This window comes from Aulostomus chinensis, chromosome 16 (assembly GCF_037954235.1).
Source record: "Aulostomus chinensis isolate RoL2024-O1b breed Wild chromosome 16, RoL_Achi_v1.0, whole genome shotgun sequence".
Classification (NCBI taxonomy): domain Eukaryota; kingdom Metazoa; phylum Chordata; class Actinopteri; order Syngnathiformes; family Aulostomidae; genus Aulostomus; species Aulostomus chinensis.
Genome location: NC_141335.1, coordinates 3,222,548 through 3,234,219, shown reverse-complemented (window position 1 = coordinate 3,234,219; position 11,672 = coordinate 3,222,548). Strand labels below are relative to the sequence as shown.

Genomic DNA, 11,672 nt, shown 5'->3' with positions numbered 1-11,672 from the left:
GGACAGGGTCGTGTCCGTTTTGAAAAGATTGTTTCATTTTAAGTCGCCTTCTAGGTTTATCTCTAGGCTACGCCCAGAGATGTAACTGTGTAACAGTAGATCTTGTTTCACTCGTCGATTCCGTTCCCTGGCTGCCCTAACTAATGCCTGCATGACGAGGCATCGTATTTATATTGTAAGTACTTAAGGCTTGCTCGGCATATTGTACGTAGGTTATATTTGGCCAATGAAGTGCTTCATTAGTCAAGCAACCGAAAAAGATTCGAGTGCAAGTTACTTTAATTGAAGACGGCACTGACGAAGACACCTAAAAAAAAAAAAACAAGGTTCCACTTTTAAGAAGGACCTTCTCCGTCAGTGGGCCGAGATATGACGGGAGGGAGTGGACGCTTCCTGTGGAACAGTGGGCCGAAACATTAATTTTAAGCTGTTCACAAAACCAGTCTCTTGTGAATTGAAGATGGAAAGATGCGGGAGGTTTTGGTCGCTGGCTGTGCTGCTGGTGGCGGTGCCGGAATATGTTGGAGCCGTAGAGACAGTCGTTTACTTCACCAACGGCAGTAGCATCGTGTTCAGGCCAAGCATCTCTGCACCGATAACAAACATCGTCTGGAAATTTAACGGTGACCTGGTGGCGGAGTGGGTGAAAGATAAGATTGAGTTGTCTTACTACGGGACGTTCAGAGGCCGTACGACCCTGGACATACTCAACGGGCAGTTGGAAATCAGAGGGGCGGATGTACGTGCCATCGGGGTGTACAGCCTGGAAATCAATGCCTTCATTCAGGAGGAGAAGTTCAAACCCCAGATGATCGCAGAGGTACCCACGCCTACCGTGTGGATGACGCCGGTGGCCTGTGACAAGAACCGAGACAAGTGCTCGCTGTCCTGCGAAGGTAAAACCGAAGAGGCCGAACCCGTCACGTACCTGTGGAGTCTGGGAGGCGGAGCCTGGATGGACTTGGGCAGAAGTGTGACCGTCATCAACAACCAAACGATGCAAAAAGTTCAGAATTTCGCCTGTCGGATGCAAAACCCAGTCAGTGACAAAGAGAGCACACCGCTAAACAACGCTTTCTTCATACCTCCCCATGATGTCACCCCGATGGCGGTTGGAATTTCGGTGTTTGTAGTTGTGGTGGTGGTTGCTGGAGTTTGGGGGTTTGTTAAACGACAGGCAATCATGAACAAGATCGGTGAAATGAGGGGAAGTACCCGAGCACCGCAGGATGGAGGGGCTCATTATGTTCCTTCTGGTGGGGGTGGAGCTTCTTCCAATGGACCGACAGCAAAACCGGAGTGAAGAAGTGGGTCCCTCAACGGAGGAACCCAGTGAAGCTGAGGTCCTCAAGTCCAGGAGGCCCACCTGACGTGGAGCTCGAAGTGAAGCCGACTGATTGGTGATGTGTTGGAAAACTATCTGAAGACTCAGACGTTGAGATGCTCAATGACGCGGTTTTCCTTTATCTCCCAAACGTTTGCCATAAGTCCATGAATATTTTGTACTTACCAGCTGATGACCATCAGAGGTTTAGACCGAAAGGGCCTTGAGTATCATACTGGTGTTTAGTTAAAAATGACCCAGTGTCTGCTGATGATGGCGGGCTTGGAGGGCTGGGGCTGTTCCCAGCTGTCCCGGGGCGAGAGGCTGGGTCAGCAAATCGTTCGTTTTTATTTCCTCATGACAAAACACCATGACAGTTTGTGGCGGCGCACGTTGGCCAGCGCTTCCTCTCAGCCCTTAATTATCAATTGAGTTAATTTCTGAATTGCTATTGATGCAACAAATCATCCAAATGATACAATTTTTAAAATGTGAAAATGAGTGAACTTACTTAAATTTGTTGATTGCCTTCTGAGACCTACAAGGCACTGGAATCTATGTTGGAATTGACTTTTAGGATGACCTTAATTGAAGCTGCCTGTCAGTATTGGGTGTCATGAAGTTTGTTCAGCGCTGTCTTATGTTTGAGGCCTTAGCCAACCTCAAGTTAGCATAGCTTAGGGGCTACAACCTGTGATTCTGGTCATGGGTGGTGCTCCGGGCTGCTTTATGAGAAGCTTTGAGTGTTCATAGGTTGCAGAGATTAGTTGGACTTGTTGGCCGATTTAACAGATGTGTGGATGTGAGTCGTCCTGCCTTCGGCCTCCTAACAAATACTGCAAATGTATGTTGTTTTTGTATTTTACATGTATATGTTGAAGCATTGCTCTTGTATTTATGAAGCAGATGTTGGCTAAAAATTAGCAAAAAATTTTTTTAAAAAAATTTGAACTTCTATGGAGTGTGGTTGTTTTTTTTTCCAACCTGCTACAAGATGTGCCAGGCACAAAATAGGCAGCCATCAAAACAGATGACAGCTTCTATCATAACTGGCGTCATTTTTCATTATAATTTTATTTTTACTTCAATAAATCTGTGTGCCTGTTACCAACCGAGGGCAGGTGTTATTGATGCACACACACACACACACACCCTTGTACTTGTATCTTTATGAGTACTTTCATTGACCTCATGCATTCCCGAGCCCCTCACCCTAAACCTAACCATCTCAACTGACTGCCTGACCCTAACCTTGACCGTAAACCTAACCTGAACCTGATTCTAACCTCCACCCTAAAACCAAGTCTTGACCTTCGAACGGCCCTTTGATGAAGTGAGGACCGGCTAAAATGTCCTCACTCTGTTGGTTAAATGCGTATTCTCGTCCTTAATATGTAGCAAGAACACACACACGCAAAATGAAGCTAAACCGGAAGTTAGCGCGGATGGTCCTCTTCACAGTGTTTCGTCTCTGTTGATGCTAACCCGGAGAGCGCTGGGCCGCCCTGCCTGGGATGGATTTGGAGGAGGCTTTTCAAGTTGTTGGCGAGTTTGGTCCTTACCAGAAGCGGGCGGTGGCTATTCTTGTTCTGACTCAGGTTAACAGATTCAAAATGAACGTTTACATGTCAGAAACAACGAGGCAGAGGTGGGTTTCGCCGCATGTCGCTGCCGTAGCTCGAGGACAGCGATGATAAGGCTACGTGGCTTCTAAGCTCCCCTCGGAGGCTCCTCGGCTGTTAGGATGCAGTCGTCCGCTCAACTCAACACGAGTTGTAGTGGAGCTTTAAGTCTTACAGCCACAGTTGTGTGGCTGTGTAAAGCTTGAATCGAGAGAGACTCCCAACATTAGTTTGGCGTAATTGTAGCTAAAGTGAGTGCTGCGCCTTCTGCAGAAGACCCCGTGCCAGATTTCCTTTAAAAAACACGGGATTATAGTTTTTATGCGTGTATTTTTTTAACTACTGCTGATTGAATGCAGACAATAACATAAGAGAAACCCCACCGACTCGTTCTTTCATTCGGCGCCTAAAAGAACCATTTCTCTCTTTTATGTTTGTTCTAAGATAACACCCCTGAGCAGAACATGTCTCCTGCTAGAACAAACACGCTGACGCTCGCTGCTAAAAGTCCACAAAGCTCAGGCATTCTGAAAGAAGAGGAATGGTCACAAACCCCGTGCGGTTATTGGTCCAGCCCAAATTCCTACGTGTGTTGTTTTGTCCCACGTTCCAACGCCCGCATCTGCAGTGCGTGTTTGTGTCTTAATTACCCCTCGCTTTGACTGGAATGAACTTGAATTAAAACGGAAGCGTCCAGGATGACATTAACAAGAGGAAGTTTTCATTATTCCACCAAGTTTGGCCTCTTTCATTTTAGAGATGATTGGGTGAAAAGTTCCCTCAGAAATGCCGTTAAAAGGAAGCTGAAGAGAGAATGAGCTGACTTGTGTTCCAGGTGTACATGGCCTGTCAGTCCATGCTGATCGTCCTGGTTGGAGCGACACCGGACTACAAGATCGAGCAGCAAGAGGGACCCCCGTCCTCCCAGCAGGAGCCCCTCCAGCACATCACCTTTTCAGGGGACGTTGACACTATCGTGACTGAGGTGAGAGAGTCGCAGCTCCTGTGCTGCTTCTTTCCATCTGGCCAGGAACTCTGATTCAGTATGTGTGCATGTAGCTCCCGATCAGATTTTTGGTGTAGCCCAATTGATTTTAGAAAGATGAAGTGTGAAAGACACTTTAAACCTGATTAAATAGGATTTCTCCAGAAATGTTGAAGTCTGGAGGCTCTGGGTGCTTAGTCAGGGTTTACAGTGTCTTTTGCTTCCTGTTTCTTCATGGATTTTGCTTCATATTGCGGAGGTTAGTTTGTGCCTTTTATGATGCAATCAAACAAAAATAAGTTTGAGATTTGAGTTTTCCTCACGATCAAAACTGGATTTGAGAGCAAGCCTGGACAGCAAATCTGATCTCGTGACTCGCTGCTAGGACAGGCGAGGTGGGGCCTGGTCTGCCGAGGGTTCTAAGAGTTTCCCTCCTGTCTGTCTTGTTGCTCAGTGGTTTCTCATCAAGCAGCAGGCCTACAAGGTCAGCTTAGCGGGGTCACTCTTCTTCGCCGGGCTCCTTGTTGGGAACATTGTCTTCGGGCCGCTGTCTGACAAGATCGGCAGGAAACCGGTCTACTTGACAGGTGGGTCCTCTTCAGCTGATCAGATGAAAGGTCTGTTGATCTGCTGTGTCTCGCTACCAACACCCCCACCCCCCAATGACCCCTGACGACATTTGGCGTGAGAACAGAATTCAGGGTTAGGAGCATTTAACTGGATTTTTTCAACTGATGCAGATCTGGATCTGATTATTTCACATCTCCTCGCTCTCTGAGCGCCCTCGAGTCGGACTTAGAGTCTGATTTAGAAAAGCCAAGATTAAAGTCAGAATTGATAAAAGTCTAATCTTAGATTTAACACAGATCGTTAGATTGATGATTAGTTGCCTTCATTGGAAAAAAAACCACAATACAAATAGAAACCATTAGTTTTTTAAGAAAAAAACCCTTCTCTGATAATATAGTTAACACAAATTGTATGACCATGGAATCAGTGTGTACCTTTTTTCAGAAGTGTTACCAGTTGTGGGAAACGCGCACAGATTCAGGGAGGCTTTGTGGCGCCGACGTTGTGGCTTTATTCAAACCCCTGAGTTGTTCAAAACCTCTCGTGTTGTGAGTGGAGCCGCCGTTGCTGCGAGCTCAGTGACGCCAATAGAACTCTTTGCCCTCTTTCTCCCAGGTCTGTTTTTCGAGGTGGTCTTCGGCTACGTGACGGCCTTGGCGCCCAGCTATGAGGTCTTCGCCGTATCTCGTCTGCTGGTGGGCCTGATGAACGGCGGCATCGGCTTGGTCTGCTTCGTCCTCACTCAGGAGTACGTGGGCAAGTCCTACTGGGCCATGACGGGTACGAAGGACCTACGCATCAGTTGGGTTTTCACTGTTGCCGAGCAACTGCTGGAATTCTTTGATTCAAAGTTGCATTTCTGAGTCAGTTGATTGAAAAATAATTGCCATAAAACACCTTTGTGTGTGACAGAGGGTTTTGTGTTGTGCTGCGTTGTTGTCCGAGTAGCGCTGAGACAGTTGCTGTTGTTTTCCTCTCAGGGACGTTAGCCAGTATCATGTTCGCCATCGGCATCGCCCTCTTTGGAGCGCTGGGCTACTTGATCAGGCCTTGGAGGAACCTGGCAACAGCAGCCAACTCATCCGGCGTCCTCTTCTTCCTGCTGTCAGTGTGAGTCCGCGCCTCAGTGACGACTCAGCGCCTGCATCCGATAATAATAATCCAACCCCGTGGCGGTGCTGACTTCCTGCTGGACTACAAACGCACATCATCACTGCATCATTCTGTATCTGATGGTATTTTCCTCTCTTGCTAGCAACCTTCCGGAGTCTCCTCGCTGGCTGTACTCCCAGGGTCGCACACATCAAGCTGAAGAGGTGAATATGCTGTTGCCATCAAGAGTAGGTAGTTTTCAGACGCGTTCTTCTCAAGCTCAAATTTTGCTGCAGCTGATAAAAGAGAAGCAGCTTCTGTCAGGTCGACCACAAGGAACCACAGAATCCTATGCTTAGCTGTGGTGTGTGACATCTAACGCACAGTGGGAAGGAGTGTGACACCGCGGTCCTGTAACTTCCTCAGTTCTTGTGTGTATTTGAACGCTTGTTGTTCTGCTGTGTTCTGATTGGAGGTTCTGCGCTACATGGCGCTGAGGAACAGCACCACCACCACCGCCAACAACCTGACACTGCAGCGAGTCAGCGTAGCCAAAGCTGGTTCAGCAAACACCAGGGGGGCGGGTGTGCTGCAGCTGGTGGTCCACCCAGTCCTCCGCATGAGGACCATGGTGCTCATGTATGTCTGGTGAGTTTCACACCACAGAGGAAGCTCAAGGCTGAAGCTGCTAAATTAGGCTTCCAGGCAGAGTTCCTGGTTCAAATTCTGATGCAACCACACACACTCTCACACACACATACACACACTGTTGCAGGTATGCGTGCAGCCTGGTGTATTACGGTCTGACTCTGGGGGCCGGCGAGACGTCTGGTAACCATTACGTGAACGTGGCCATGTACGGCCTGGTGGAGCTGCCCGCCTACCCGCTCTGCATGTATTTCATCAACAAACACTGGTGAGACCCACATCCACGTGCCCTCTTGGTGTTTTCAGCTCAGGGACAAATGTCTTCTGGTTCGACTGCTGCTTTTTTTTTTTTGTTTCTCTGAATCTGCTGAATGGAAACGAATGTTTTTGTGTAAAGAGAGGAAACTTTGTCAGCTTTGTTTCTGCGTTGCCTGGAAAGTGTAAGCAGGCGAGGCTGATGAGTCTTGCTGCTTGTCTGATCTTCCAGGGGTGGCAGGAAGAAGAGCATGGCCAGCTTCTTGGGTTTGGCCGGGTCTGCCTGCCTGTGCACCATGTTCATCCCCGAAAACACAGGTGATGCGACACGAGGAGCCAAATTCATTCATGACAACTGATTTTACTGATGCGGTCAGACTGAGAATAATGCATACTCAGCATTTAGGTTGTTTGATTCTTAATTCCAGTTTGTTTAAACTTTTTGTTATCATTATTTAGTTATAATGAAGAAAACTCATAAGCATTAAACTGTTCTTTATTTTCGATGCATCCGTGAAGTGTGCGGCGGCGTCAAATCAGGTGACCTGTCATGTGATCAGTTGATTACAGTCTCAAGTGAAAGATTTCAGTCCCAGCCAGATGTGACTGGCGAGCGGCTGCTCCGGGGGCGGCGTCTTCATCGCCACTACAACAGTAAAACTTGCTAGCTTCTGCCTTTTGCCTGCAATGGGTCAACTTCTCTTGGCATTCAGTCCCAGGTCAAATGAACCTGCGCGAGAGCCGGATGTGCATCGGCAAACCCGGGGTCAACGCAGTAATTTGCTGCTTTGTTATCCAGCAGCGTTCGAGCAGTTTTTCATTTGGTGTTGAGTTAGAACAACAGGCCGGCGCATCGGAGACGCAGCTCATCTACTTGCTCGGAACCGTCTGAAGCACTGATTAAACATCAGTTTGCGTCGATACCAATGCAAGTGGATTTCTGTACTTGCAGGGAACTTGGTGAGTGTGACGTCGTTGGCGCTGCTGGGGAAGCTGATGGTCAGTGCAGCGTTCAACATCGCCTACGTTTACACCTCTGAACTTTACCCCACAGTTATCAGGTAAACTGTGTTTCAGACACACACACACGTCACTCCTGTGCAGTGTGGCTCCGTTTGTCTTTGAGGGATTGAGAAGGTTCCTGTGCTGCTTTGTTCTCAGATGCTTTCTGCCTGCTTTGACTAATGTTTCAGAAATGCTGGTTTGGGCGTGTGTTCGATGTCCTGCAGGGTGGGGGGAATTCTGGCTCCGTTCGTTCCTTCCATGGTAAGGGTGTGTGAGAGTGGGAGTCTGCAGTGATCTGATGCAGACAGAAATTCCGATCTAAGTGTGATCATTTAACACCGCCACCCCTGTTACAGAGAGTGAACCCAACTCCAAAAACAGGTTCTTAAAAATGTCACTGGTGTGGGCTTCAAAAGCTTCTCCAGTATTTGCTACCCCACAGACATTAGCATCTCTAAACTGAGCTCTTAAATTGATGATGTTGTTTGAGGATAGATTTTTATTGAACTATTCACTATAGCTGTGTAAATATATCTTTTTTTTTTCTTCCTTTTTTTACTGATTTACTGTTGGAACATTTACTTTCCATCATATTTCAAATTAATACTCTACTTGCTAGCTTTAATCATGTCTGGAGAGGATTTTTAGGTGACAAGTAGTTCCATACTCACTTTATCATCCTCAGCGAGAACATTTGGGTTTCTCTTTTCTCAGCAAACGTGTGTGTGTGTGTGTGTGTGTGTGTGTCTAGCGGGCTCTCCACAGCTCCATGCCCTTCACAGTGTTCTGTTTGAGCGGCCTGTCCGCCGGCTGCCTGGTCCTCCTGCTGCCTGAGACCCTCAACAGACCTGCAGCAGAAACTCTGGAGGAGCTGGGCTGCAGCCCGACTCACAGCCGCGTGCTGGAGAACAAGGTGACGCCGCTGTAACGCCACACCACACCAGTAATACCTTTGCAACTCTGCCTTAAAGCTGGAGTGCGTCATGTTTCCAGTGACCCTCACGTTCAAGCCCTCATCAGACAAATTCACACAATGCTCATGAAGCTCGTCACCACCAGGTAAGTCTCCGCACTTCGCACCTTATGCCGTTGGTCGCGGTGGCGGCAGTACTGCACGGCTGGGACGAGACGCTCCAGGTCACTTCTGGTTATCTCCCTCCACTCACTTGGATGTGGATACATAATTTAATCATGTGACTTTTATGGACTTCTCAAATGTTACTGGACCAAATACATCAAATTTCGATGTTAAACTAGTTCTTCCATGAGGGGTTCGTGATGCTCAGGACAGCTTATCGAACGTTTGACAGCCAGAATGGTAACAGCGGTAGGCTTGTAACTTTCCAGATCTTATCAGACCGAATGGATCGAATCGTGACAGTGACGCAAGTCATGGCTGTGGTCATGTGATGCTCAACACTATTCTCAGTTAATACAGTTGAAATGCTAAGACCGTAGTAGCCTACACAGGGAGGGTTCTGCGCTACAGCTTTTAGCCTCTGTGTTTTGATGGACAGCTTCCTGTACTCAAGCTGACGGGATCTGCAGAACATAATCATTCACCAGCAGTAGCAGCTTCTGTGTGCACTTCAGACCTTCTCTTTCACTGATCGGAGCTGTACTTTTGGTCCTCAGCCTCTTTTATATGAAGACGATAAACGGAAATCAAACCACAAATGAAGCCGCCATCCTCGTCTTCATCGCCAGAGCAGCTCGCAGCAGTGACACGGACTTTCCTCTCATTATTCCTCACGGAACGGCAGCCCGGAAATGTTCAACTGTCCCTTTAACAAAGTGGAAGGACCGACCGCTGTGACCGTGACATTTCAAACACTGGGCAGGAAGGTTGATGCTGACTGACACTCGGCCTTCAGGAAAAGGGTGTTACAGACGGACTGAAACGTTCCTTCGGTTCTTCACTTTTACAGAAGAACCGGACAGTCAATTCACTGCCTTTTATTCAGATTCCTGAATGTTTTCATGGGGTTCGTGCCTTATTTAGAGTTAGCCAGTCAAAACGACATTCCAGTCAAACTTTCTGCTAGCAGAAAAACTGTCATCATTCCTTAAATCTGCTTTCCTACAGTATGACAGCATTCACTCAGGAAGCAGAGGTGACATTCAGGTAGATCGCTAGCCAGAAGGCTAACGTTATGTTAGCAACAGGTAACCGAACTTCAAGGTGAAGGAAACTGCCAAATATGTAATTTCACATCCAAAAATCCTGTTTGAGTCGGTTCTTATGAAACAGAACCCATCAGTTTATCTCTTCACTCAAACCTTTGAGCTCTCTGCAGGGCTTCTTGTGTTCTTTCTCTCATACACAGGTTTGAATTTTCAAACTTCCTGGGTGCTCATGAAGGCAACATTACTTGTAATGATTTGCAGGAGGAAATGGTTGCTGATACGCACACGCGTGTTAGAGTACTGTGGTCCACGTGCCCGGGGAAGTGTTAGCAGGGCTTAAGAAGGTGCTGGAATTTCAAAGTGGGCGGGGCTAAGGGCATTTTCTCAAAGGAAAAGATAAAGAGACTGTACAGAAAATGTTTTTTAATTTCATGTAACTGTGACATAGCTGGCTGTATAAGTATGATTACAGTAAAACCACAATGAAGCCTATACTTCATATTAATATTTGTTTGCACTGGCTCAACAATGCTACTTAGAAAAATTAAGTAGTAGAAGAAGTAACTGTTTGGACTAATTTGAATGAATTGTCTGACAGCAGCTGATAAAATGGCAGAGGTGTCATTGTTTCTTGGTGTAAGTAATTTTGAAAGGACTGGCTGTAAGTGTGTTGTTGTCTACATGGTGGTTGATTGTGAGTCTTTTGCTTTCAGAACCAGACGGAGGGACAGCTGTAAGATACAAATGAGGAGGAATGAAATAAGTTAATAGAAGATTATCTATTGATGTCATCCAACCGTTACTTTTATGTGGGGGGGAAAGGGGTTTTCATGTCCTTGTCGAGTGCTTCTCTTTGACCAAACTACCACTGGAGAGGTTCTCGGAAATGAGATGATTAAAGACTGTAGGTGAAATACTGCCTGAGCTGTTTCATATGCTGTCATTTTATTGTACACTTTCGTATTATTACAATGTGTGGATGATGCGGATAAACTTTATGTCCAGTTATGTGTGCACTTGCGTTATCTATCAGTAAAATAATCAAAACCTCCTAAACATAAGTATTAGAAGTGCCGTGCTTGCTTTATTTAACAAAAACAAAAAAATGGTGTCCAATAAGTCAATTTCCTCTTCAACCACAGATCAGGAAAAGACAAGTTTTGTTTTCTTGTGGGTTTTGTGTTGCTTTCTAAATTTAATTCATAATTCAAAAGTTGAATCCTACACGTTTACTGCACAGAGTTTTGTTTTGCAACCCTAAAGACAAGAACAGACTGACGTTTTTCTGTTTTTACAGACGGTTTGCTGGTTAGATTTGTGTTCTTTCAGGAGCAGGATGAGATCTCAGAGATCAAAATGGCGTTCATCAAGAAACCACAAGCTCGTCGAAATTAGGGGGAAGACATACTTGACCTTGACGTATTCATTGACCCAAAGTTAGACCTATTTATATTACAGAAGTCTGGATATAGTATTTAATTTGTATAATTCAAGATTTTATTGAAATGGTTAACTGAAATGTCTGTTTTTTAGAATAACGACTGATTTATGAATACTTCATTGTATTGTTATTCTTTTATTTAGACGATTTTCAAATTGACATTTCCAGCTTTTAATACTCCTGTTTCATGTTCTGTATATTGTTCTTTGTATATGCTATTAAGTTTTTTTTAGATTGTTTTTTTTTGTCCAGACAACTGGTCCAGCAGTACGTTTTAGTGGTCAACACAATAAATTTTTAAAAATTGTTTCTCATTGCAGATTTTTATAATTGAAGACTAAATCATTAGCCTTTTTGAATTACATTTAACTGTATTACAAATCAAGCCAGAATTTTCACCCAACAGTCTGCCAAAGGAACAGTGTACTTTGAGTACTTTCAGTACATTTTCCTGAGAATAGGTAGTAATAATATTTTTGAAGTTTGCAGTACTTTCAGTAAAATATATTCACCACAGAATTACCGCTCTTCATCAGTAAATAATACTTCATCCACTTGAGCTTTGTTTAGCTGAAGGGTCAACTGGGTCTGGAATTCCTGTTG

General features: G+C 45.6%; 2 protein-coding genes across 4 annotated transcripts; both read left to right on the top strand.

The window, feature by feature from the left end:
* The first annotated feature begins 123 nt into the window (after positions 1 to 123).
* On the top strand, positions 124 to 2,286 carry LOC147247148 (uncharacterized). The gene has a single exon (XM_086180686.1). It carries the CDS (start codon positions 461 to 463, stop codon positions 1,301 to 1,303), a length of 843 nt encoding a protein of 280 aa, XP_086036812.1. The 5' UTR covers positions 124 to 460; the 3' UTR covers positions 1,304 to 2,286.
* Positions 2,287 to 2,438: 152 nt separating this feature from the next.
* On the top strand, positions 2,439 to 11,658 carry slc22a15 (solute carrier family 22 member 15). Of its 3 annotated transcripts, none has more exons than XR_015109480.1 (13): positions 2,439 to 2,922; positions 3,782 to 3,931; positions 4,386 to 4,518; positions 5,117 to 5,281; positions 5,482 to 5,611; positions 5,757 to 5,817; positions 6,069 to 6,241; positions 6,369 to 6,509; positions 6,729 to 6,814; positions 7,449 to 7,557; positions 7,690 to 7,762; positions 8,253 to 8,560; positions 9,137 to 11,658. XR_015109480.1 is itself a non-coding variant. In XM_086180684.1 (13 exons), exons 1-13 carry the CDS (start codon positions 2,839 to 2,841, stop codon positions 9,179 to 9,181), a joined length of 1,512 nt encoding a protein of 503 aa, XP_086036810.1. In that variant the 5' UTR covers positions 2,439 to 2,838; the 3' UTR covers positions 9,182 to 11,655. The 3 variants fall into 3 exon arrangements, 2 of the variants coding, with proteins under 2 accessions (XP_086036810.1, XP_086036811.1); XM_086180684.1 differs by having other exon boundaries at positions 8,253 to 8,414; positions 9,137 to 11,655; XM_086180685.1 differs by having other exon boundaries at positions 2,439 to 2,972; positions 8,253 to 8,414; positions 9,137 to 11,655.
* Positions 11,659 to 11,672: the final 14 nt, after the last annotated feature.